Below are 26,995 nucleotides of genomic sequence, written 5' to 3'. Positions count from 1 at the left end.
TTAAACAGTATATCTAATTTGTTCTGTAGCTGTGGAGGACCATTAATAAATCAATCTAGATGTGAGTCTTCCAGCTTGATGAGTGCATCTTAAAGTAAAATTAGGCTACAGTAGTATTTTTACCCAAAAAGTACTCAAGTATCAATAGTAAAATCACTTAATATGCAGAATAAACCCATTTCAGAGTGTAACATTATTATAAAAGACACTATGAGTGTAACTAAAGCTCTCCGACAAATGTAATAAATGGAAAAAGTACACAATTTGCCTCTAAATTGTAGTGGAGTATAAATAAATATCCATATACAAGGAAGGTTTGCACTAAGAAATGGAAATACTCAATTAAAGAACAAGTACCTCAAATGAGTCGTTAAGCACAGTACCTGTTGGGGGGGGGGGCATCGGGAGAGAGAGAGAGAGAGGGTGAACAAAACAAACAATCACGCCCTCCACTACTTTCTATTGCACAAAAAGCCGCTGTTGTTGCGTTCACAACTGTCCTGCAGTCTGTTTCCACGTGTTCCAGCCGTTTCTACAGCTCCTCCCCCTTCTGTCGCAAAACCTCTCCACCCATTGGCCGAGCCTCTTGTAACTCGGTAAGTAGGCGGGGCGGGGGAGAAGAAGCCGGGCCCCGCCCCCCTTCCTCATTGCTTGACAGTTCTGTCCCGACGTCACCGGTTCCGTCCCAACACGGAAACGTGTGCCGTCGCGGTTCTCATGGATTTAAAGCGACACCGCTAGCGTCGCCGCAGCCGCCGCCGTGTTCGTGGACGCACGCGCTTTGGAAATGGAGAGAGAGTTCTGACCTCTGTTGTTAGTTCAATAGCTTCAGAGTTCCCGTTTGTTGCGAGCCGTGAACCAAAGTGCGCCGGGGGTCATGGGGGCTCCGGGGCGCCTGCTGCTGGCTCTGCTCCTGCTGTCATGGGAAGGCAAGCCGTTTCAGGTACGCCGAGTGTGGTGTTGTTGTTGTTGTTGTTGTTGTCGTTGTTAATATGGTGTCTTGCTATTTATGCGCAGCGGGGCTCTGCGCTTCTGTGTCTATTTCAGGCTCATGATATGACGATAGGACGTTTAGTCCAAATTGCCCGAAGAAAGTTAATACTGCCTCTCGCTCTCTCTCCGTGTGTGTGTGTGTGTGTGTGTGTGTGTGTGTGTGTGTGTGTGTGTGTGTGTGTGTGTGTGTGTGTGTGTGTGTGTGTGTGTGTGTGTGTGTGTGTGTGTGTGTGTGTGTGTGTGTGTGTGTGTGTGTGTGTGTGTGTGTGTGTGTGTGTGTGTGTGTGTGTGTGTGTGTGTGTGTGTGTGTGTGTGTGTGTGTGTGTGTGTGTGTGTGTGTGTGTGTGTGTGTGTGTGTGTGTGTGTGTGTGTGTGTGTGTGTGTGTGTGTGTGTGTGTGTGTGTGTGTGTGTACGTGCATTGAGCGTCCCTGCGCCCGTCTTCTCGACTCAGCGTTTGCAATGGTGTGTTCAGTTTCTGCGTGTGCTGGTTGCCACTCGTTGGTGGGTAAATATGGGAAGTGGTGAACACACACGAGTTCCTTTAGCATTGGGTGTAAAGTGTTGGGATGGGGGGGGGGGGGGGGGGAATGATATCCTGCTAAATGAGGAACACGGTATAATTATGAGAGCAGAGCTGACACACCCACTAACACATCCACACACAAGCTGTAGTCCAGCTGTGCTGAAATCTCAGATACATGACAGGTGACTCTCTCTCTCTCTCTCTCTCTCTCTCTCTCTCTCTCTCTCTCTCTCTCTCTCTCTCTCTCTCTGTGTCTCTGGCCCATCAGGTTGGAGGGGTCCGGTCTGTCACCCTCCCAGAATCCCTCCTGTTCGTCTCCACACTGGACGGCAGTCTGCATGCCGTCTCCAAACAGTCGGGGGACATCAAGTGGACCCTCAGAGAAGGTTCACACTCGTAGACGTCGATACGGGAGGGGGGGGTGGGGTGGGGGGGGGGGGTTTCTGACATCTCTAATTCTCTTTATGAAACGTGTCCCGTTAAATTGTCCTTTCGACTTCTTTCAGACCCCGTTATTCAAGTACCTGTCTACCTCACAGAGTGAGTGACGCACACGCAAGTACTCATACACGTGTTTTTTTATGAATAGCAAAGTATTGAATGCTGTCACAAAAGAAGGCAGATGTGTAGCATTGTGTCACTATTCTTGGATTAGATTATTCATGTTTAAAAGAGAAAAAAATGGCGGCCAATTAATTTTGACATTATTTATATATATATATTTTTTTAAAACATATTTTGACTCAAACGGAGTTATGAGGACGGGACTAGAAAAATCGAAATATAAAATAAAATAATAATCGCTGCTCTGCTGTTTGTTTCTGCAGGCCGGGTTTTCTCCCAGACCCCAACGACGGCAGTCTGTACGTCCTGGGCGGCAAACACAAGGAAGGCCTGATGGTAAACAATGCTTTGTGTGTTTTGTGTGTGTCGGTTTGTGTGTGTCATTCTTCACCTTTATGACCCCCCCCCCCCCACCCCATTATTTGGACGTGCCCACAGAAACTGCCCTTCACCATCCCAGAGCTGGTCCAGTCGGCTCCCTGCAGGAGCTCTGACGGCGTGCTCTATACAGGTATACACACAGCACAAAACCTCCTTTTTATTGTTGTGCGTTTATTTGACTCCAATGCTGCTTGTTAATATGTGTGCGTTTGTGCTCGCGAAAGGTAAGAAGCAGGATGTGTGGTTTGTGGTGGATCCTGAGACGGGCGAGAAGCAAACCAGTTTGACCACCTCCTCCTCCGAATCCATCTGCCCCAACACCCCCCTGCTCTACATTGGACGCACGGGTACGCCACGCTAACAGTTTATTCGTGAAGAGAAGAATGATATATATATATATATATAAAGAGGAGAATACAGGGACAAAAGTCGTAGGAGAACGCAGTGGGCTGACTCGCTGCCGACCGTATCGGAGACAAACACGGTGCTTCGGAGGGTGTTTAGCCTCCTGCAAACAACAAAGGAGCGTTTCGTGCAAATAGGAGAACAAGTAGTCTGCACCGAGTATTCAGGAGTGGCTGGTGTTTAAGGACATTGCACCAATGTCCTCTAAACATCCTCTAGACTAGATGAAGTCTTCCTCTAGACTAGAGGAAGACTTCATCTATTCTAGTGGAAGACTTTTGTTTTGTTCAGATTCAGATCAACTTAAACAATAAACAACAATAGCATGACTAGCACAATAAGGCTATTTGTCCCGCCCCTCCTCCGCTAACAGTGAGACACGCAGCATTTTACTCAAAAGTTTTAAACTTTTTTAACTCTCGTCGCGCATCCTGGATTTCAGCTTCTGAACGTTGCACCTGTTTGTTTGTTTGTTTGTTTGTTTGTTTGTTTTCCCCCCAGAATACATGGTCACCATGTTTGACACCAAGACACAGGAGCTGCGGTGGAACGCCACGTACAACGACTACTCGGCTCCGCCTTACGATGACAAACAGGACTACAGTGCGTCTCACCCGAACACGTCCTTGCACACACACACACACACACACACACACACACACACACACACACACACACACACACACACACTGGGTGGTGGATGCTTACTCAGCTGGATTTCTTTTGAACTGATGAACCTTTTGCAGATCCTGCTTCGTGAGACGCAAACGGGAACAAAACACGTGTTTGGGGGTTCCTGTGTGTCTAGAACGGGTTTGAGGAGAATCCCAGTAGCGTAGACTCACTTCATTAAATACATTTCAGTCAATACAAAGTATTATTTTAATCCTTAAAGGTCACGCTTCTACTTGACCTTAAAGATTCTCAACAAGTTCTTAACATAGCTGCACACCATTGTCCCTGTAAAGCTTTTAGTGGAGTAAAGTAACCAGAAGGAAGCCCCTCCCCCCCCCCCAGTGGTTTGTTACCCGAGCTCCTCTGTTCTTTGTGTCCAGAGACGTGCTTTTCAGTGCATGTGAGCGTGCGCCATCTGGGTGGCTCACCACTCTGCACTGTGTTCATAGGGCGTTTACGGCTGATAACGCCATCCCGACCAACGGCATCGTACCGGACCTCCGGCCCCCCCCCCCCCCCCCCCCCACCACCACCACCCCCACCCCCCTCTCCAGGAAATCTTTTATGGATTTCTCAATATTGTGAAAAAGATGTTTGTGAACTTTATTCCTAGTGCACTTACTTGAATGAAACGACAATCTGGAACATGCATTTCATAATTGTCTGTCAGAGTGTATTCTGATACGGATTTTAAAATGTATAAATATAGATATGAACGACATATTTAGAGAATTAAGCGCCCTTGGTTGGAGCCATGTGAGTGTTTTCCAGCTTTTTAATATTTTCATTTAAAATAACCACAATCAAACTGTTGCTCTTCCAGAGATGGCCCATCTGGTGTCGAGCGGCGACGGTCTCGTGGTGACGGTCGACAGAGAGACGGGTAAGAGGGGGGGAGGTGTGTGTGGTTCTTACTGTGTGAATATTTAATCACCTTTTTTAAAAAAAAATCTTGTGAGAGGTTGATGAGCTTCTTTACTTCCACCTTCTCCTTCCTCGAGCTGTGTCTGTCTTCCCAGGGGACGTCCTGTGGAGCCAGAACTACGGCTCGCCCGTCGTAGGGGTCTACCTGTACTCCGGCGACTCCCTGAGGCACGCCCCTCACCTCTCCCTCGCCATGGAAACGCTGCGCTTCCTCACCTTCTCCTCCTCCGCCGCCGCCGACGAACAGGAGGACGCGCACTCGACGTTGAAGTGGAGCTACCAGTTCGTGAAAGAGCAAGCCAGCGCGCAGACGCAGCTCGTGTAAGAGAAGTTGTCTGGAAACATCATTTATTTAGTTTAGTGGTAAACTTTTGTTTAAATTCAAGTAAGCGACGATACGCTAAGATGTGTCTTTACATACAACGAGGGCAAGGACTGCCGATGTCTGTTATTTTATGATACCTTTTTGAGGTATCCTAATAATTAATACATCAATAATAAACCTGACTTTTTTTGTTTTCTCCTTCAGACCCACTCTCTATGTAGGAAAATTGGACTCCCACCTCTACGCCTCCACTTCCCTCGTCCACCACGGAGTCTCGTTAGTGGTGAGTTTAAATATGTAATTTATTTATCACATAACTGCATTCACACACACACACACACACACACACACACACACACACACTCAGTTTCCTTATTAATCCAAGTCCTGCATTCACAGAAGGCTATTAGTTATTACAGCGTATCAGATCGTGTGTGTCGGGACACTGCCGGACACACCCTGTTACGTGGGCAGATTGATGGGTTTTTTCGTGACCGGTTTGCGCTTCTCGTTGCCGTGGCAGCCTCGGGGACTGACCTTGGCTCGGATCGAGGGACCGGTGACGGCCGGAGTGACGGTCAGCGAGCGAGGGGAGTGTGAGATCACTCCGTTCACTGATGTGCGCTATCCACCGGGAAGCACTAACAGTCGGAAAAACCACTGGCTGCTAATAGGTAAACACACACACACACACACACACACACACACACACACACACACACACACACACACACACACACACACACACACACACACACACACACGCGCGCACTGGTCTAACTAAACACATCTTTGTATGTCACAATTACGTTTCCTGAATACTTTCAGCCATAACAAACTATGAATATGTTTATCCTGTAAAAGGTCAATATCATGGTTCTGTTTTTTTCTTCTTTCTTCTTCATTCGTTTTATTTATGATATACCAAAACCAAAGGGCAGTGTACTGACCACATATGGACTAAATCTAAATCTTATATTTTTAGGATGATGAAAAAAACAGAATAAGTTACGGAATAATGCGCTCAATTCTGATATTTGACTAAGCAAAAAAAATAAACATACATGAATTAATGAAGAAGGACTTTAAGCAAGTAAGAAACAAAAAAGCTAAATAAATAAATGAGGTAACAAGATGGTCTATAAATCCTAAATAATATATCGCACACATCTATACAATATAAGAAGATTTGGCTCATTAAACTCATTAAAGCTCAATAAACTGGACAGTTTTCCTGACGCACATATTCTATATTGGCCTTTCAATGTTGTGAGTTTTTTTTTTTGAGGTGATTGAGATACAAAACAAGCGAATATCGTTAATCCCGTTAAGCGTTCGAAGGCTCGAGAAGAAAAGGTCACAACACTTAAAATATTTCTCTTTTTGATTTTGTTTGCCTGGAGGAAAGAAGTTGACCACAGACGCCTGTATGTTGTAGGTCATCACGAGCTCCCTCCGGTGGCTCACACCACCATGCTGAGGGATTTCCCCGCGGGCCTGCAGCGTTCTGGTGAGGCCGTCATCCCCCCTCGCCCTCCGGCCTCGCCGGCCTCCCACTACCATCAGCGCTACGTGAGTCACGGCTCCACGCCACACGTCTGGGTTTCCCCGCTGCAGAGTCGGGGGAGTCACAGCCACGATATCTTCTTTCCTGTTGTTGCCGACTACCCTAGCAGCTGTTCCACCGATTGATGTGATGAACTACTTTTTAATGAGTTGTTGAACCTCATCATAATCCCATTGTTTTCTCCTCCCGGCGGTCGTATTGTGTCCTTCAGTTCCAGACGGTTGCCGGTAGCCATGGCGACGGCGATGCTAACGGAGGAGGGGTCGATGGGAGGTCGGCGGGACAGGCCCGCGGGCCGGCCGCTGTGACGCCCGTCTACATGACTCAGGACCGTCTGACTCTGGCGGTTCTGACGCTGCTGCTGGGAGGATGGCTGGCCTTCGTGCTCACTTACCCCGTTGTGAGTGTGTGTGTGTGTGTGTGTGCGTGTGTGTGTGTGTGTGTGTGTGTGTGTGTGTGTTCGTCTGCTGTTTAGATGCGCGTGTTTTTTAACCCTTTAAAAAAATATATATTTAAAACAAAAATGTCAACAAAAAAACCTGTCCTTAAATGATATATTGATAACGTTTTTTCCACTTTCACTTTTCATATTTTTTTAAAGCAACTTCAGAATATTCATTAATCTTTCAGCCCATTTAACCTTTTTAAATGAAAATAACAGCTGAGGTTGAACTTCCAAAATTAAAGACAAAACGCCCGCCCTTTGCAAAATGTATGCCACATAGCATTCACACAGCCACATTTAAACATGTGTTTAAGATGCAGTTTAAGATTACGTTATTTTGTACCTCAAAGATATAAACAAATGGGGGCAAACTGCACCGATATCAAGCAATAAGTGATGCAGGAGAACAGAGGTATGCTGCGGAGTTCTTGTTTTTCTACGAGTGGATGCCTGTTTTGTTTGTTTTGTGCACGCCAACGAGGACGCACATGCATAACGATCCATAAATAGACAGTCCTGCAAATGGTTTAACAATATTCCCCCGATCACGTTGATTCTGTGGCGGAAACACGACAAAATATGCACATATGATACAAAACCTTTTCAAAAGTGCTACGCTCCTGTGCACAGATGTTTAATCTATGAAACTCGGCACTCTGTGTTTTCATATGAAGACTTTTTTTCATGCTTTTGTGTTACTAAAATAATGCTTATGGGGCAACAACGTTCTGTTTCCAGCCCTTTTTAAAAAAAAAAGAAGACTTTTCTCTCACAACCTTTCGGGTCAACCGAATGGTCGTCGCTGGGTTTTTATTTTACGGTGCCACCAAAGGAGAGTTTCATAATCTTACAAATCTCCCTCAAAGAGGAGCTCCCGTTCAATTATGACCTCTCGTACTGCGTCTTCTCATGTCATGTGACGTGTGTCTCCCAGCGTGCAGCTCATCAGCTGAAGGCTCAAAGGCAGCTGGAGGAGGCGTTCGAGTCTCGTCTCCAGCGCATGCAAACCAACATGCAGCCGGCGGCGACCTCGGCTTCTTCAGACGCGACCCTCTCCAGTGGTGAGTCGCTTCCCCGTTATGCTTTTGCTCCCATGTGTTTTAACGACCGCCGTCGTTAAACGCTCGAGGAATGGAGGATTATTAAAAATGAAACTGATTAGCGTTGAAGCAGCAGGTGTTCTCTCAAAGCCTTCGACATCTTAAACAATCGTCGCTCTTCTGCATCCAGACTCTCCGCCTGCGTCGGCCGACCCTCCGCCCAGTCCTCGCGCTCACAGCAGCGGCACCTCAGATGTGGTTACAAATGGAAACAAACCCCCAGCAGGTAACATTTCCACATCAAAAATAGTTTGATTTCCCTTTTTGTCCCTTGGCACTCAGATGAAATGAATATCTTGCTGCTTCGTTCTTTCCTTCCCGAGGTCTCTCAGAAGGAGGCAGCGAGGAGGTGCAGGTGGGTAAAATCTCCTTCACGCCGTCCGAGGTGCTCGGACACGGCACCGCGGGAACCTTTGTCTTCAGGTACGGTATTTTAATTAGTTTGTTGTTTTATTTGGTTACTTTTAGTTTGCTGGCAGCTGAATGTTGAATCTTGCAAGTTGTATTATCAGTGAACACACCATCAGAGAAACTGTTTTCTATAAGTATATGTATTTCTAATAATCCCCGCTTGGAACAGCATAATTCCCGCAAAGAGTGTGTTAAATACTGTAATCTTTGCATAACTTCATTTCTTTTTACATATATATATATTATGCATAATATCACGGCCCCCTCTGTTTTTTTGGGGGGACTTCAGGGGTAATTTTGATGGACGCCACGTGGCGGTGAAGCGAATACTGCCCAAGTGTTTGGAGGTGGCGGAGCGGGAGGTGCAGCTCCTCCGAGAGTCGGACACCCACCCGAACGTCATCCGGTACTTCTGCACGGAGAGAGACCGCCTCTTCACGTACATCGCCATCGAGCTGTGCGCCGCCACGCTGCAACAGGTCAGGCCTCGCCGGTCCACTTCCTGTCGTTAGCATCGAGGGGTTTGTCGTTAGCATCGAGGGGTTTGTCGTTAGCATCGAGCCACTGGAGGTCTTTTTAAAACACCCGTTAAAGGCTCTGAACAGCAGTTAATCTGGCAGATAACACCTGTGTGGGTGTGTACGGACTGCGAGTGATTGACGAGTTTCAGTGTTATATATATATATATATATATATATATATATTATTTTTTAATTTTTTTTTGGGGGGGTTGACTTTAGCAGAAGTCTATAACCAGTCAGACTAACTAAAAACACCTGTGTGTGTGTGTGTGTGTGTGTGTTTTAATAACAATAATGTGTTTTGTGTGTCTCTGGTCTCTGCAGTACGTGGAGGATCCGTCTTGCTTTCCTGAGCTGAATCCTATAACTCTGCTGGGACAGACCATGTGTGGCCTCTCACACCTCCACTCACTCAACATAGGTCTGAGACACACACACACACACACACACACTCACAGACACACACATAGACTACACACATAGTTTTTCTCTTTCTCATCTCCGTTTCTTCTTCTTCTTCGTCTCTCCCCTTTCAGTCCATCGGGACCTGAAGCCCAGGAACATCCTCCTCTCTGGTCCCAGCGCTCTGGGTCGGGTCCGAGCTCTCATCTCTGACTTTGGTCTCTGTAAGAAGATCCCGGACGGTCGGAGCAGCTTCTCTTTGCGGTCGGGAATCCCAGGAACCGAAGGCTGGATAGCGCCCGAAGTACTGCGGGATACACCCGGCAACAAACCGGTAACACGCGCACACACATTACACATTGAGAACACATGAATAGACGATTAAACAAGGCTCATGTGTAGCTTGAGGTGTTTTTTATCAAGTTGCGATGACAATTTGAACGAGACATACTTTGGTATTGTATTTAGTTTGTATTTTTAATGACGCGCTGTATTTATTTTCTCCTCCGCTCTGCACAGACGGCAGCGGTGGACGTCTTCTCGGCCGGCTGCGTGTTCTACTACGTGGTCAGCAGGGGGCAGCACCCCTTCGGTGATTCGTTAAGACGGCAGGTCAACATCCTGTCAGGGGAATATTCACTCTCACATTTTATGGAGGATAGGCACGGTGAGAGCGGTGTTCGTGCATTAAGTTTAAAAAAAAAAAAAATGTTTACATGCAATTTTCAGACATAATGATAATAATCCCCAAAAATCTGCTGATTTTACAATGACACGAAAACCGTTTTCTCCGTCTAATCAGACGACGTCATCGCACAGGATCTGATCGAGCGGATGATCAGTGGCGAGGCGGCGGCGCGGCCCTGCACCGCCCGGGCGCTCAAACACCCGTTCTTCTGGAGCCCCGAGAAGCAGCTGCTCTTTTTCCAGGTGTGTTAGATCTGTGAAATGTATTTGATATGGGCAAGTTGAAGGAGCATCCACATGCATGTAGGCACAGGTTCACTGTGTGTGTGTGTGTGTGTGTGTGTGTACGCAGGACGTGAGCGACCGCATAGAGAAGGAACCAGCAGACGGTCCCATCGTGGTCAAACTGGAGGCCGCGGGCAGAGCAGTGGTTCGGACCAACTGGAGGATGCACATCTCTGTGCCTCTGCAGACAGGTACGCCGCGCATCATAATCGCATCACTGCACTCTTTGCACCTGCGCAGGATGACGAAGCCCCCCCCCCCCCCCCCCCCTCCTGTGTATGCATTGCAGACTTGAGGCGCTTCAGGACATATAAAGGAAACTCGGTCCGGGATCTGCTGCGAGCCATGAGGAATAAGGTCAGCCACGCTCACTGAAACAATGAAACACTGAAACAATGGAACAATGAAACAATGAAGCCCCCACTTTGACACCTTGTATGTGTTTGTCGCGTTGCAGAAGCACCACTACCACGAGTTGCCACCGGAGGTGCAGGAGACACTCGGCGAGCTGCCCGAGGGCTTCGTCGACTACTTCACCTCGCGGTTTCCACGGTTACTGATGCACACGCACGCCGCGCTGCACTTCTGCTCCCACGAGAGACTGTTTCACCCCTACTATCTACCCCCCCAGCGCCAAATGACTTGACCCCCCCCCCCCCCCAGCACATCATATACTCTGTACACACACTGAAGTAGTTTTTTGTTGTTGTTGTGAGCAACAGAAACGGTGCCCCTCTATTGCTTTTGTAAAGCCCGCACCTGCAGTGCAGTGAAGAAAAGTTTTTATAGAGTTTTTTTTTTTTTTATAGATCCATTTCAATTTTTTCTGCAGCTGTAGATCGGGAAACGTTTTTTAAACAAATAAATTAGAAAAGCACACCTCCGCTAAAGCTGCACACATTATTTATATTAATAAAAAAACTGTTTTTAAACTACATCTTAATGCGCAACTCCATCAGAACTTTCCTTTTGAAAAAAATGCAATAGTTCGTCAACCACTGTAGAAACACGGCGAACTCCGTGTAGAGGACCTGGTTCCTAAGTAGAGCTCAATCTAAGCCAACAATAGTTTGAGGTGATTATAATAATAATAATAATAATAATTCGAATTTCTATAGGGCTTTTCTAGACACTCAAAGACGCTTTATATGATATAAAAAAATGTATTATTATTATTATTATTATATATTATTATTATTATTATTTTATTTTTATACGATTTATACACGAATGTTAACATAGTTATGACTATTATATTCCATTTCTGCTAATAAACCTCCAGAAATGGACACACTGATTTTTTTTTTTTTTACTGGCTAATCGATCGAGAAAAACAAGAGGAGAAAAGACATGCAACAATTTCATTTTTAAAAAAAGTGTGTCTGGGACTTAGATAATATTATTTAATATTACACTAAACCAAAAGGAAAAGGCAATTTGTTTTATGATCAAATTAATTAGAAAAAAAACGACATTCACTCGCGGCCAATTCCCTCTGATTTGATTGACGGGAGAATATTGCGGAATAATAACCTAAATTCTGGTGAAATCAGATTGATCCCGGATTTGTGCAACAATGGGGGACTACATCATTTGCCAGTCTCTTTTTAACTTTAAATGATTGTAGATATTTGTATCGTATCACTCCTGAACGTTGGCATGGCTTGAGCTTTTGCGCCTCTCGAAAAGACACTAATGGATGTGTCACCTCCCTGTAACGACTGGAGGCTTCTCATTGGTCTGAATGAATGATGATGATGATGATGATGATGATGAAGAAGAATCCAAACTTTTGTACTTTTGTTGTTGTTGTGAATGAGTGAATTAAACTGACGCTTTGGGTGTGCCAAGGAATGAATGGATCGAGTCTCGTGATTGGTTTGTGAACTCTTCCCAGTTTCCACACATCGTGTGACAATGTATGAGACATGAAAGTAAAACTTTTAAAATGCTTATTTTATAGACACGGACAATATTCTCAAGCAGCTTCTGACCTCGAGGGACACATGAACACATGACGTTAGATCATCTCACAAAAATTAGAAACATGTGCATCACATATGATGACAGTTGTGGGGGTTGTTTTAAACATATATGATTAAACAGATTAAATATGAATAAATAATCACTAATCGCATTCCCCCTAAAAAAAAAAAGGTTCAATATGATTATTGTTTATTTAGTCATAAATATTTGATATTAAAGAGAAAAGAAAGAATTAACTTCTTCTCTACTTATTCATTTATATAATAATAATTTAAATATTTTTTTCTCATTTAAATCAGACGAATCATTAAGGACCAATTCTTATTTAGAATGGCGGCCTGGCTTTTAAAAAGTACAATATTAGATTACATTTTTATGACGTAAAATGACCATAAATATATAAAATCATGGAGATTGTCAGAACATGAGAAGGATAACATTTATCACCTCCAGCTGAGAAAGATGCATTAAAAAAAAAAACGGAGAATATTCAGGAGTCTCGAGCCGCTACAGGATTAAAGTAAATGATGCATTAGTAAATGATGCAGACATTAATTACGCTACGTGAGACTTGACATTCTCTACTCCGTAAAACGGCTTTAACACAATCTGAGCTTACTTTCCCTCCTGCCAGCCAGATGTCAATGACTTCAACAGCTGGAGTCATGTCTACATTCACTCAAACCACACTAATTAATGTTGAAGACGTAGAATCATGTCTACATTCACTCAAAACCACACTAATTAATGTTGAAGAATCATGTCTACATTCACTCAAAACACACTAATTAATGTTGAAGACGTAGACTGTGACACTCAAAATCAACCTAAAGTGTTCAATCTGCAGGAGTTTCTTCCTCCAAAACTAATGCACTCAAATACATTTATTTTTTATATTATATATTATTATTATCATTATATTTTATAATTGCCAAACAATTAATTTTATTACTTACTTTTTTTTTTTTTTTTTAGTTTTACAGCATCGCTGTCGACTAAAATGTTAAAATATATCTAAAATATTTATATATATTTTATAATTGCCAAACATTGAATTTTAATACTTTTTTTTTGTCCCAAGATAAAAGACGATAATAATGTTAAAATATATATGAACTATTATATATTGTTATTATATTTTATAATAAAACAATTAATTTTATTATTTGTCGCAAGATAAAAGACGAGTTTGACAGCATCGCTGTCGACTAAAATGTTAAAATATATCTAAAATATTTATATATATTTTATAATTGCCAAACAATTAATTGTAATACTTTTTTGTGTTTTGTTCGCAAGATAAAAGTTTGACAGCGTCGCTGTAGACTTAAATGTCACAATGCATTACTCGTGTTCCACCAGCAGAGGGAGACATGCGCCTTTCTAGCAAAGCGAGAACGAGTGAAAGGGGGAAGATGCACAACCAGTGGGTTTAACCATTTAATTAATCGTTTACATAAGTTCAATTTAATTGCTGTGAGAGGCACAACGTGAAAAGTTTTTACGATTATGTGCGTATGCATGCGTAGTTGTGTTTCTCGTCATCTATCTGCTGCGCTCATTAAGAACCAATCTGCCCCGGAGGCTCTGCAGCAGAAGAGAAAACACATCCTGCAGAGCCGATTAGATGGCAGCCATCACCGAGCTGTCAGTGTGAAGTAAAACAGGAGCGCTGGGATGACGGGACGGCCCTGCGGCCCAGAGACGTGTCATCAAATCACCGGCTAATGAGCCTAGTTGTTTATACTTCACTGTAGGATTCAGTGTGTGTGTGTGTGTGTGTGTGTGTGTGTGTGTGTGTGTGAGTGTGTGAGAGTCAGGGGCAGAAACCGAGGGAGTACATGCCTCATTATTAAATATCAGAGTTCAGACGTAGATCCAATCAAAACCGCCTCAGGGAAACATCAGCTTAACCAGAGTCATGAGACCCGATTCACACACACATGCAGGAGGGTACACACTCAGACCCCTCTCACACACACACACACACACGCACACACACACACACACACACACACACACACACACACACACACACACACACACACACACACACACACACACACACACACACACACACACACTCGGTACAGTGTGGTGGCACTCAAGCTTTCGTATACTAACATGCATTTCTGATTTCAATTACAGCTCTAATATGCTGTATAATAACCCTCTATTGTACCATTCATACAGAGTGCACGTGCAGAAAGGCCACATCTAAGCGTGTGTGCTTGCACATCTAAGCGTGTGTGCGTGTGCTTGCACATCTAAGCATGTGTGTGTGTGCTTGCACATCTAGACGTGTGCGTGTGCTTGCACATCTAGATGTGCGTGTGCTTGCACATGTAAGCGTGTGTGTGTGTGCTTGCACATCTAAGCGTGTGTGTGTGTGTGCTTGCACATGTAAGCGTGTGTGCGTGTGCTTGCACATCTAAGCGTGTGTGCGTGTGCTTGCACATCTAGACGTGTGTGTGTGTGCTTGCTGACTAAGTGTTACGGCGAGGCCTTGCGTAATAGTTAAAAAAAAACCGTAAAAGCGGTTATTGTGTTCAAACGCAGTTTTTTTTGCCCCGGGTGGTCCTGGCAACGATGCACAAGGTGGTTTGTGGTGGTTGCTATGGTGATTTATGGGGTGGTTGTGTTGATAAGAAGTTAATGCATTTTCTTTGAGGGGTATAACTGTCAGTTAGATTCACATTGTCTTCGGGGTGTTGTGTGTTCAAAGGGAAGTTGCTACAGTGTTTCAGGTGGTCGCTTCGTGATTGCTGGTGTATTCTGATTGGTTGATTGGGTGCTGGATGGTTGCTATGGGGTAACCATGTGTCCCTCCACTGTCTTTTATAGCTTTTAAATCCAAAAAGACGTTGATTTATTCCACACGGAAACAATATTTAATTTTATCTGCACTCTTCGCTTTTTATATAATTAATTAATGATTATTTTGATGTTTTTATGGAATGATTTTATTTGCCTTTTTGTAATTTTAAGCAGCTGTAAAGCACTTTGAATTGCCTTGTGTACGAATTGTGCTCTATAAATAAACTTGGAAAGCACATTGAATTAAACTATCCTGTTTTGTTAATGACCGTATATTTAATTAAACACACACACACACACGCGGTGCAACTTGAGGACACAATGTCCCGGGTCTCTGCCTCTATAAACGAAGGCTTCCTCATGTTTCAGAGACCACTGGGGACATATTTTTCTGCTCCCTGCTTTTTCCCTCTCATCTCCTTTCTCTGATACCGCGGGAGGCTGGTGTGTGTGTGTGTGTGTGTGTGTGTGTGTGTGTGTGTGTGTGTGTGTGTGTGGAGACTGAAACAGGCGGAGGGATGTCGTTCTTACGGTCTCTCCATTTTGGGCTCAGGACAGGAAGTGGGCTCAACAGAGGAAACATGACCTCTCTACCTCCTCCCCTCCCTCTATCCTTTCTTTTTTTTCTTCTTGTATTCCCTCTTCCTCCCTTTGTCCATCCCTCCCCCAGTCCGTGTCCCCCCCACCCCCCCATTCATAGACCATCGAATGACATTGGACTTTGCTTCCTGTGTAAGCGAATCCACGCGGACCACCGGCTTGTAAAACAACGACCGACGCTCTGGTGGAGTCGTTTCTGGGCTCTCTCTCTCTCTCTCTCCTTCCTTCCCTCTCCCCCTCTCCCTCTCTCGACATGCGGTCTGTTATGTATCAGAGCTCCTCTGATTAAAAGCCAAAGCAAAAGGTCAGACTCTGCCGGGTAACAGAGATATTGCCAGACTTCAGTTTTATTATTGTTGTTGTTGTTGATGGCCGATGATCATATTGCATGATGTGGCATGAAAGCCTATCAGTTTACATCAGTGTGTATCGACGCTCAGCTTTCTGGCGTTGCAAACGGGCTTCTCATGTTCAATAAAAAAATTTAAAAAAAAGTACATGGATTTATTTCTCCTCTCCTTCGTAAACTCAAAACCTTTGTTGTTGTTGTTGTTGTTATTAATCCTCTGCCTTCTCCCTCCGCTCCTCTAATCTTTCGTCCTGACCCTTCGCCTCGACACACTCAAAACACACGCAGAAGGAAATAAGAGAAACGGCATGTCAGCAAACGGCAGTGTATTTCACCACAGAGCACAAAAGCCAAGGCACTGGGAAACTGAAAACAAAACAAACAAACAAAAACAACAACAAAAAGCAGAAGAGCTCCCTCCTCTCGTTCCGCTCGCCTTTGTTTTCGTTCCTCAGACATTTTCCTTCCTGGTTGTTTTTCTCTCGGATCCGCATCCAGTGCAATGACGACGCTTACAACAACAAAAAACAACAACAACAACAACAACTTGCGTGAGTGGTAAAAGGTAGGTTAGTTAACGACAACACGTTACAGTTACAGTGAGACTGTTAGACAGAGTGGCGTTTGTGTCGTCGGGTCGCCACATTACACACAGTGTCAGTCAAATACTTACAGTATTCTATATACAATATGGATGAACATGCACAGAAAAGGGGGCCTTAAAGTCGCTATGCAAAACACATACAAAATGACACTTTAATACAGTATAATAATAATAATAATAATAAGGCGTGTGGAAGTGCTCATGATCCGCCTCATTCCCCTCCAGGCCCATTTGGGCCTCAGTACTCCGGGTGGGAGGAGCAGCCCAGCTGTGTCCTACCGCTGCGTACCAAGTCATGCAAGAGTGAATTATGTAAACCGGTTGGAAGGATTGTGTGGGTTGGAAAGGGTTTTGAAGATGCATGTTTCTTTCTTGGCTGGCTGGCAGGTATCCATTAATTTTTTTTTTCAAAAATCACATAACGGGGCATCTGAGAAAGAGTTCTGGTCAACATTTTTAAAACCACCAAAAACGCCAAGTAACCATAGCAACAGTGCTTTTTTCTTTTCTTTTACGCTATACATTACAAAGCTGACTGTGGCTGGTGAAATGGGGACTGCGGACTAGTGGTTACGTTCGTGCTTTCTCTGTGGCCACTTTATTAGGTACACCTTCTTTTTTTTTTTTTTTTAAATACTTGAATTCTTTGTGGCGTGCGTTCAACGAGCCGCTGGAGACAAAGTTGACATGAAGAGTGTTTCAGAGGACAGTTATAGCCGTGTTTCTGGTCCCCCCCCCTTGTGAAGTATTACCAATATTTACTCCCCTTTTAGCTCCGGTTTGGTCTCCTGAGGGAAGTGTCGCGTTCTTTAGCAGCTAGCTGCTAACGGCTAACTGTGCTCACCAGCTAGCTGCTAACGGCTAACCGTTAAAATAAAAGCAGAAAGACGCTAAACCGCTCTTTAAAGCCGAGGGGAACTACAGAGTCAAGCGATAATTCCCTGTGGCTTCGACCCCATTCACATTTTTTTTCATTGTTAATATGAAAATATTCACTAAAACAGCTTTAAAACATCAGAACATAGCAACATTTCCTACAGCTAATGTCTTGAAATGACATATTCACCTCACAATGGTATAACACAGGACCAGGACTTGGTAAATGACAATCAATTGATTATTTAAAAATGTTGCCCTCTGACTTATTGATTACGGTAATCAAGTAGCTGTTGCAGCAGACCTAAACAGACAAACAAATAAACAAAATTGAGTTTCTATGGTAACTATGGAGGAGGCTGCACTGAGGGAGCTACATGACATGATCAGTCAGCATGAAAACACATATCCTGACGCTGCTGTTATTATTCTGGGAGATTTTAACCACTGCAATCTCCGGAAAAACATGCCTAAACTGTGTCAGTTTGTGACCTTCCCCACCAGAGGAAATAAAACACTGGATCAGTGCTACAGCAACATTAAAAAAAAACCGCCTTCTCAGCTGAACCAAAACCCCATTTTGGAAAGTCTGACCACATGGCGATCCGGCTCAAACCAGTCTATAACAAAAGGCTCAAGACAAAACCAGTCAGTCAGAACCGTTAACACCTGGACTGATGGTGCACAGGCTGGCCTGCAGGACTGCTTAGAGGCCACAGACTGGAAGCACTTTTAAAAAAAAAGGCCACTCATGACACCCACGAATACACAGAGACTGTGAGTGACTACATCAGCTGGTGCACGTCCATGTGTGCACTCCCCCAGGACTGTGTGCATGTTCCCCAACCAACAACCCTGGTTTTAACAGGGAAATGAAAGAGAACATCAGGACACGGCGGGAGGCCTTCGAGTCAGGAGATCAAGTGGAGCACAAGAGAGCCCGCTACGAGCTGCAGAAAAGGGCTCACTCCCAAAAACTTGAGAGCTACGACCTGGACCACGACACACGCAGTGATGTGGCAGGGAACCAAGTCCGTCACAGACTACAGGAGAACCACAACAACCAGAGCCCCGAGACGCCACCCTTCCAGACAGCCTCAACGCCTTCTATGCCAGGTTCGACAGGCTGAACACAGACAAACCCTCAAAAGGTGAACCCCCACAAGGCTGTGGGACCCGATGGGAGTCCCTCCCAAAGTTCTGAAGGCCTGTGGGGGAACAACTAGCTGGTGTGTGTGTCTGGACTGTGGTCCAGTGCACAAATGGCAAATAAAAATCTTGAATCTTGACTCGAAGGCGTATAGAAAACACCAGACTCGGTGCAGGACATTAACCGATTGTGTATCATCTGCATAAGCGGTTACAGTTCAGTCTGGCGCGTTTGACTCGTTTTGGGCTAATCTTCTCAGTTGTCTTCCAGCTGACCAGCTGACCAGAGTCATCAGCCACAAAGCCTTCGTTTGTGGCGAGTGCAGTTCAACTGGAGAGAAGAACATGTAGTTCTCACTTGTGCACTCTCTAGTTTACCTTTTGGGTTGTTGTTGTTGTTGTTTTAGCCAGGAGGTAATATTCAGATCCTTTACTTCGGTAAAAGGGAGGCCGTCTATCTCTATTTAAATTACAAGTGAAACGTGATAGCGTACTATGTGCATGAGGAATACGAATTGCCACCCATATTGTTGAATTATAGATTCATTAATAAAAGAAGCAGCTTGTTAATGTTGCCGATGGTCCAGGTGGGTACAAGTAAAAAGTAGTTATATGACAAACTGTGCTTTTTGACCAGTTTAAAAGATGATGAAATTAAAAGACGACACAACGGTCCTCGGCCTCATCAGGACCGGTGCCGAGTCTGAACAGCTGGTCCTCTGGTGTGGTCAGAACAACCTGGAGCTGAAGAAGCCCAAAAACTGTGGAGATGACAGCGGACTTCAGGAGTAGCCCCCCCCCCCCCCAACACTACCCCACCCCCTCACCATACCACACAGCACTGTGTCTGCGGTGGAGACCTTCAGGATTCTTGGATCCACAATCTCCTAGGAACCTGCAGTGGGCCTCCGACATCAACACCATCCGGATAAAGGCCCAGCAGAGGTTGTACTTCCTGCGCCAGCTCAGGAATGTTGCGATTGTTGTCTTTATATTCATCCCGTCACTTGTAATTTAAATATGCATGTACGACGAGAGCGTACGTGAAACCGGAGTCAAATTGGCCAATAAAGCCGATTCCGACTGCTACAGAAGTCCAAAATGGCCGCCAGGCAACATGGTAAGTAGGTCATTTACGGTTCAACCCTGTCATTCTCCGCTCTTCCCCTCACGTTTTGGAGAACAAACAAAAAACCACTATCGGCATACCGAAAAGCATAAGAGGGATACTTCTCACACACCTCGAGTTCAGTCGAGGCTACTGCGGTACGGGGGAATAGAAGAAAGGCATATATGGACCATAATAATTCAAACAGGACCCCGGAGCTGTGTGTGTTTCTGAGAGAGTCTCTAATTTGACCCGTCTCCCGTTTCCTGCTGGAGACGAACAGTCCGTCTATTGTGCCGCGGGGAGGAGAGTTGTGGGATGAGGCCGCTTATCTGCAGCTGTTCATCTCTCGTGTGATGACGGGAGTCATAAACACGAGCAGGGCCGGAGAGAGAAATAGAGGAGAGAGAGAGAGAGACTCATCTTTTCTTTTGGTTTTTCCTCCGTTAAAGTTCCCTTGTGCAACCTTATCGCATAACGCAGCATATGACCCAAACCCTCACCCCTCTCCTGGGTCACATGCACACTAGGACTAGCTCCTAACCTTCCTGAATCCTTCCTGCCTCACACGGCGTCTCTCATCTCACCCCGGCAGCCTGACTTGTATTTGTTTAGTGACAGGGTTGTCAATAGTCATATCTATTTTTATATATATATACATACATATATACATCTTAGGGGAAAAAAAGGAAAAAAAACACACTTTCAGTGCTCATGTCATGTAGTTGGTGCTTTTCTCTATTTTTCTCTTATTTTTCTTTAAAAACCTTTTCTAACCTGTATATGAAAGGCACAGACTGTCTTTTCCAGCGCACACACACACACACACACACACACACACATTCATACATGTCATATTCTACGACCCTCACAGTTTCCACCGGGCCCAGAGTCCCTTCAGGGCTCCACGGGGCTCAGAGTTCAGTTAAACCCCCCCCCCCCCCCACTGCCCACAGGTCAGTGTTAATATGCGCTCGCAGGCTGCTGCGTCCTCTGGGCCCTCCGGATCCAACGGCCGGGTTTCACAGTTTTACGTCGACCCAGAGGGTCACTGCAGCATAATATCCTTGAGGTTTTCCTGCAGGATGGTGTCCTTGACGGCGTGAAAGACGAAGCGGATGTTCTCCGTGTCCACCGCCGTGGTGAAGTGGTGGAAGAGCGGCTTCCCCCGGTTCCTCCTCTTGCGGCTGAACGACTGCACCAGGAAGGCCTGCGGGGAGCGGAGCAGGAGACGCGTCAGTAACCCGGGGGTTAACGGTGTACATCCACATATACACACACTACTTTCATCCAAATAAATGACGATAACCGAGTAGAGTTTCGCACGCCTTCGACCCCTCACAGACACACACTCCACTACTATTGTAGTAGTACCATTTTATTTTATTGTAAAATATTTTTTTTGCTACTGCTTCAAGTAATTTCCCCCTGGGGATGAATAAAGTAAAATATAATCTTGTAGGAGGCCTTGTATTGTGTTACTGCTACATTTTAAAATCAATAACGAGTGAATCCCAAGCAATGGAACGACGTGCGCTCATTTATCTACAGTGACACGTCGCTGCATCTTGACTCCGCCCCCTTCCCTTTTCGTCTCATCAGAGGAGCTGATTTTCCAAAATATCGCCGAGACCGAGTGCGTATGAGAGTGAACCTCCGTGGTTTTATGCTTTTTAACCGATTTGTATTTTTTACTTTTTTTTTTTTTTTTTTTTTTTGCGGTTGAGCAACTGGAACGCACACTTGCTGCCTTTGTTTGGATTAGTGGGATTTTCTGGAGTGCATGCAAACACACTGATGAATGAGAGGCTTGTGTTTGTGTGTAAAGTGTGTGTGTGTGTGTGTGTGTGTGTGTAAAGTGTGTGTGTGTGTGTGTGTAAAGTGTGTGTGCGCGCGCTCATTTCCGTAATGTACATGTGTGCGTTTGTAGCCGGATCGTAAACCGTGGGAAGAAAAGAAGAAGCAGCGGTGACATAAAAAAAAAATAAAAAAAACCTCTTACTTTCCTGTGTGTGTGTGTGTGTGTGTGTGTGTGTTTACCTGTACGTCCTCTAGCCTGCGGGGGTCTCCTCTGAACTCTGGGAAGTTCTTGCGGATGTCCACCGTGCGGATCTTCTCCACCAGCAGGTCGGTTTTGTTGAGGAAGAGGATGATGGACACGTTGAGGAAGAGCTTGTTGTTGACGATCGTCTCGAAGATGTTCATGCTCTCCACCAAACGGTTTGTCCTCCGGTCCTCCATCAAGACCTGGAAACAAACACACACACACACACAATTATCCCTTGTTTTTTTTTAATCCAGTTTTTTTTTTTTATCCGAGCACCAATTAAGGATTCAGTCGTCATCATATGACCGTTGATGTGAACCGGAGCCACGACCGAGGGAACAATCGGGTCCCCTCAGCCGACCACAAAGAGAGCTCTGTGTCAATGTTGTCTCTCCGACGCTTCCTGTTCGAAAAAGAGACTTAACTTCATTAAAAAAAGAAAACAGACATCGGCGTTACGCGACGGGACAAACGGCGGTTACCTGATCGTACTCCGACGACGAAACCATGAAGAGTATCGACGTGATGCCGTCGAAACACTGGAACCACTTCTGCCTCTGGGACCGCTGGCCCCCCACGTCCACCATCTTGAACGGGATCTTCTTGATGACGAAGTCGTGCTCGACGATGCCTTTCGTCGCCTTCCTGGCGAACAGGATGTCCTGCTTGCTCGGGATGAAGTTCTGGGGAGGAGAGGGGACGGAAACGTCAGAAGAGGGGGAGGAGGAGGAGGAGAAGAAGAAGAAGAAGAAGAAGAAGAAGAATCAAAGTGACGAGCCAGCGCGACTCACCGGTTGGCCGATACGGTCCAAGTTATCCAGGAAGTATTTGACCGACTCGCTCTGCGGACGGGAAGAAGAGAACATCCATTACAGAAGGCAAAATGAAAACGGGTCTGACTAATTACAGGAAGTGCTGGCCGGCCTCTCAACCAATCGACGTCGAGTAAAGGGAGACAGGAAGTGCGAGTTAAATGTGAACAGGACCCTCGTCATCAACCCGACTAAAACCCCAAATTAAACCCCTTAAACCGAATATTAAACCATTTGATTTATTGTATTTCGTCTTCATTTGATTTCACATTTCATGGAAGCAGTCGTACTGTGAGTTTATTGATTTAATAACACATCAATCGATGGCTTCGTCCCAGTCGGCTACAAAGGACAGCGTGCTTGTACCCGACGTCACCGACCGTAATCACATCAGCCTCGTTATCATTTTAAAAGCTCGCGGCACAGTGTCGCCAACTAAAGAAGGGATTCGAGCGGCATAGCGGGTCTCTGTGTTTTACGTGACCCGGAGTTTTTATTCGTGTCTCGTAATCACAAAAAAAAAAAGAAAAAAAAAGTGTGCTTGTTATTCTACGAAGTCTTGTAATCCGACAATGGAGCGCGCTAATCAATAGTTACAAACCTGCCTGCTGACTCTAATTCTTTTCAGATCTACAGAGATTACTGTCATTTTGTTCTCCGTTCCAGCAGCAGCACTTGTTTATTATTATTATTATTATTTAAAAGCTCCCATAACCCTGTTATAGGCAAAAAATATGTATCATAGACACGACTCAGCACATTTGCGATAACAACTTTAAAGCGTGGCAATATTAGTATCCCAAAAAACAATGAATGCAGCTTTAAGATTAATGAAAACCTACAAAGACTCACTATGTAAAAAAATTATTTCAACAACCCAGAAGTAAAAAAGTTTTGAATGTTATTCTTTTACTTAGTTATAGTCATCTGTAGTTGCTTCTTGCATAAAAAACAGATATATACGATAACTTTACTTCCAGGACGGGATGGAGACTGTTCTAATATCTGTCCTTAAACATGTTCACAACAACAACAACAACAACAACAACACCAGAGTACCTAATCATTCATAAATTCGATTTTTTCATTTCATTTTTTAAACGCACGTTGTACAATTTGAGATTTTTCCCGGCAGCCGTTTTTTGCTGAAAAATCAATTAGCGGATTCTAGAAACTCGACACGTTTAAAAATCGCGTCACAGTGAACACAAAGTCTCCGTTGTCGAGCGGCGATGTGGTTTCACATCCGTCTGATCTTCCCCTCTAATGGATTACGAGGCTGCTAATTGATTTTCATTAATGGGAACGAGTGGGCGCCTGAAACAAGCGGCGGCGCACACGATGTTCTTCTGTGGTAAACGTTCTAAAACGTTTGAATTCTTCTTCATACCGATTTCTGACGAGAGTTAAAACCTCTCTATTAAACACACACACACACTCAACAGGAAACAGCTGTGTGTGTGAAAACAGTGGGGAGAGACATGGGGGAGGGAGGGATTAGCAAGTCAGACAGAACCCAGTTACAAAATCTTTTTAGCAACACACACACACGCACACACACACACACAGAAAACCCATCTCTGTCGGTCCCTGGCATGCCGCGCAACAGCCAGGAAAACACGACCCCGGTGCGCGGGTGAGATGTGACCCCGTGACCTCTCGTCGCTGACCTACAGTGTCACAGCAATAGGAAACACAAAGCCGAGGGACTCCGATTGGTCCAGGAGGAGGGGGCTGGTCGGAGGGAAAAGCAGAGAGAGGGGAATTCCCAGAGATGAAGGGATACGCAAACACAGACGAGAGACACAGACACACACACACACACACACACACACATCATTTCCAACAGATGCTTTAACTGCCATCAGCAGAAATGAAACCTTAATGAAGTGGAGGCATCAGAGTGAATATCAAAATTAATTAACTTTATGAGGCCACGGGTGAGTTTTAGTCCCTTGTAATGCAGATCACTAACTTGTAAAACTGTGTGTGTGTGTGTGTCTGGGTTTGTGTGTGTGTGTGTGTGATTGAGTAAGGCTAGAGGAATGTCTCCATTCATGGTGTGTATGGGCAGATTAGGGGCTTTATTACAGCAAAGACCTGAATAAGCTCACACTGTGAGAGAGTGTGTGTGTGTGTGGCCACAGGTATATGTTTTTTTGTGTGCGTGTGTGTGTGTGTGTGAGACTGGGTGTGCCATGACTGTCTGATTGCTGCAGTCGCTTCACTTCAAACCGAATATAGAAAGTAAACGTCTCCGGCTGTAACTAAACAAACTCTTTTTGATTAATCTGTTGACGATAGCCGATTCATAATTTAATGGGATAACACCAGTTTACTACGACGCGTATCTTGTCGTCGTTGCAGCCGCCATCCCGATCGGTAACGAGTTAATTTGCTGAATTCTGGGGACAAGATATCACCGAAAGAAGTCCGAACTGGTAAAACATCAGCAGCTGTCAATCAAATCATACTGGTTTTAAACAAAACCACTGGGTGAGTCAAAGTAAACTGGAAGAGAAAACAAAAAAAAACTAAAACCGTCTGTTGTAAATATCCATCGGTTTACAGAACGACTTCCTGATTCAACTTTGACCTACTGGGCCGTTTTTTTTCATACTGGTTTAGACCCATCTGGAATGGTTTCGTTCACCAGCTGCACTTCGCTGTGCTGATGCTGATGATGCAAAAAAAAAAAAAAAACTGGATGAAAATGAAGACCCAATATTGTAATAAATCCAAATGCATATGATATTTTCATATCCGGTTGTCATGGAAACATCAGCCCAGAGTTAAGCTCGGAAAGCAGAACCATAGAAGGGGAAACGCAGAGACCCCCCCCCCTCCTCCGTGAACTCATGTAGATAAAGTTACACACTGTAAATACGGGCGAGGCCATTTTAACTCGTGAAGCGCGGCATCAGAGACTCACATCGTCCACCATATGGCGCGTGTTTATGGCCTCTTTTCATCTTATTACGGGGCCTCAGCGTCGCCTGCATACAGTATACAGCCTTCGCTCTCCTTTGTTTTCGGGGCGCTGAGGACAACAGGACACAGTTTACGGCCTCAGCGTGACACTCGGCCTCGTTCTCGTCGGGTGCTGCAGAAGGTTTTTGATGTTTATGTCAAATCAAACCGAGCGCTATCTGGGCGTGGTAAACACAGCGCCTGCTTTCGGTTTCTCCTTTTTTTTTTTTACCCCTCTCTCTCTCCCACAATCTCCACTTCTCCTCGACTCCCTCGCTCTTCTTCCTCTCACCAGACTCTCTCCCTCTCTCCGTTTCCTCCCTGTCAGCCGGTGGCTCGACTCCAGCTCTGCCTGGGAAAAGCTGACTGTGGTATCCCCGGAAAACCTCTCAGAGGAGTGGAGGAAAAAAAAAGGGGGGCGGAGAGCGTCTAACTCAGCACATTTACTCCACAGTAGACGTTTTGGTTTTTCTGGCCGGTGTGTTCTATATTTATCTTCTTTTTTTTTTTTTTTTTTAAATCGTCAACAAATTCCCATGAAAATACCTAAAAACCAACAATAGCCTTAGCCAAAAGTCTTAACTCACTGTCGTCGCCGGGCTGGCGATGTTCTATTGGTTTGGCGTGTTCGCCGGTTTCCATGGAAACGGACTCGTAGCCGGTTGTTGTGTCGCTCGTAGTGTGCGAACGCGGCGGGAGTTCAATCGCTGGTTAGGAGCGAGACTCGTTTCCACAACAGATGAGAGCAGAATTAGCATGACGAGCTAGCCATAATTACCATGTCTAGCTAGCCATAATTAGCATGACTAGCTAGCCATAATTAGCATGACTAGCTAGCCATAATTAGCATGACTAGCTAGCCAGTAAAACACCCGCACCAAAATAAGTTGTGTTTTTTTAAATGCGGTTTATTTGTCCGTTTGTTGGAAAGGAATTCCGGATAAACTACTGGCCTGATTTTTTCATGAACCTCGATGCCAGGGTGTAGCTCGGGGCCAAGTAAGAACCCAATAAATTCACGGGGCGGATACTGGCTTCATTAGTCACTTGGCAGAGAGGTCCGCGCTTTCCAAGAGCCCTTCGAGTTTTAAAAATAGGACCCAGGTTGAAAAAAAAAATTAAATAAAAAAAGACAAAATGGAGAAACAATAGAGATCTGTGGCACCGGGGAATAAGATATTCACGTCTTTGGACACTTTGACTCAGTAGGAGCCGGGGAATCGAACCGCCAACCTTGTGGTTGGTTACAAGGCGCCTGCTCGATGAGCCGCACAGCCTTATCCTTTAAGCCAGGACGCACCGGCTTTATCACACAGCGACTCCTGATTAGACAAAGTCTGACCCAAAGCTGTGCACTGACATCTCACTCACACACACACACACACACACACACACACACAGTATGTTAAGTGAGAGGGAGACGGAAGTGGCTTCTGTCTGACTCCAGATAGTTTTGGCCACAGATAAA

The 26,995-nt window shown here is 45.0% G+C and overlaps 2 protein-coding genes across 4 annotated transcripts in view; one reads left to right on the top strand and one right to left on the bottom strand.

Annotated features, from left to right (window-relative positions):
- Positions 1–640: 640 nt before the first annotated feature.
- Positions 641–12,071, top strand: ern2 (endoplasmic reticulum to nucleus signaling 2). 3 transcript variants are annotated; one of them, XM_034533315.1, is made up of 24 exons: positions 641–943; positions 1,786–1,903; positions 2,024–2,057; positions 2,345–2,417; positions 2,520–2,592; positions 2,687–2,809; positions 3,369–3,470; positions 4,366–4,425; positions 4,562–4,787; positions 4,996–5,074; positions 5,315–5,465; positions 6,230–6,363; positions 6,570–6,758; positions 7,738–7,864; positions 8,034–8,129; positions 8,227–8,326; positions 8,604–8,793; positions 9,160–9,256; positions 9,372–9,571; positions 9,757–9,904; positions 10,040–10,167; positions 10,277–10,400; positions 10,499–10,566; positions 10,667–12,071. In XM_034533315.1, the coding sequence occupies exons 1-24, from the start codon at positions 878–880 to the stop codon at positions 10,853–10,855; spliced, it is 2,895 nt and encodes a 964-aa protein (XP_034389206.1). In that variant the 5' UTR covers positions 641–877; the 3' UTR covers positions 10,856–12,071. The 3 variants fall into 3 exon arrangements, with proteins under 3 accessions (XP_034389206.1, XP_034389198.1, XP_034389216.1); XM_034533307.1 differs by having other exon boundaries at positions 4,544–4,787; XM_034533325.1 differs by having other exon boundaries at positions 839–943; positions 8,236–8,326.
- An 8,675-nt stretch (positions 12,072–20,746) lies between these two features.
- The window catches only part of gna12a (guanine nucleotide binding protein (G protein) alpha 12a), a 14,960-nt gene continuing 8,711 nt past the window's right edge, over positions 20,747–26,995 (bottom strand). The window contains exons 3-6 of the mRNA XM_034543910.1: positions 22,537–22,587; positions 22,228–22,428; positions 21,739–21,945; positions 20,747–20,908 (exon numbers count right to left, since the gene is read on the bottom strand). Coding sequence (XP_034399801.1) covers positions 20,747–20,908; positions 21,739–21,945; positions 22,228–22,428; positions 22,537–22,587 — 621 coding nt within the window. The remainder of the gene's footprint in view (positions 20,909–21,738; positions 21,946–22,227; positions 22,429–22,536; positions 22,588–26,995) is intronic.

This window comes from Cyclopterus lumpus, chromosome 1 (assembly GCF_009769545.1).
Source record: "Cyclopterus lumpus isolate fCycLum1 chromosome 1, fCycLum1.pri, whole genome shotgun sequence".
NCBI lineage: Eukaryota > Metazoa > Chordata > Actinopteri > Perciformes > Cyclopteridae > Cyclopterus > Cyclopterus lumpus.
This window is presented reverse-complemented; position numbering and strand designations above follow the sequence as displayed.

Excerpts from the sequence above, each read along its gene's own strand:
- ern2 (XM_034533307.1), top strand. The coding sequence starts at position 878 with ATGGGGGCTCCGGGGCGCCTGCTGCTGGCTCTGCTCCTGCTGTCATGG. Across the intron at positions 1,904-2,023 it reads CAAGTGGACCCTCAGAGAAG|ACCCCGTTATTCAAGTACCT; the intron begins GTTCACACTCGT and ends GACTTCTTTCAG. Across the intron at positions 9,257-9,371 it reads CCTCCACTCACTCAACATAG|TCCATCGGGACCTGAAGCCC; the intron begins GTCTGAGACACA and ends CTCCCCTTTCAG.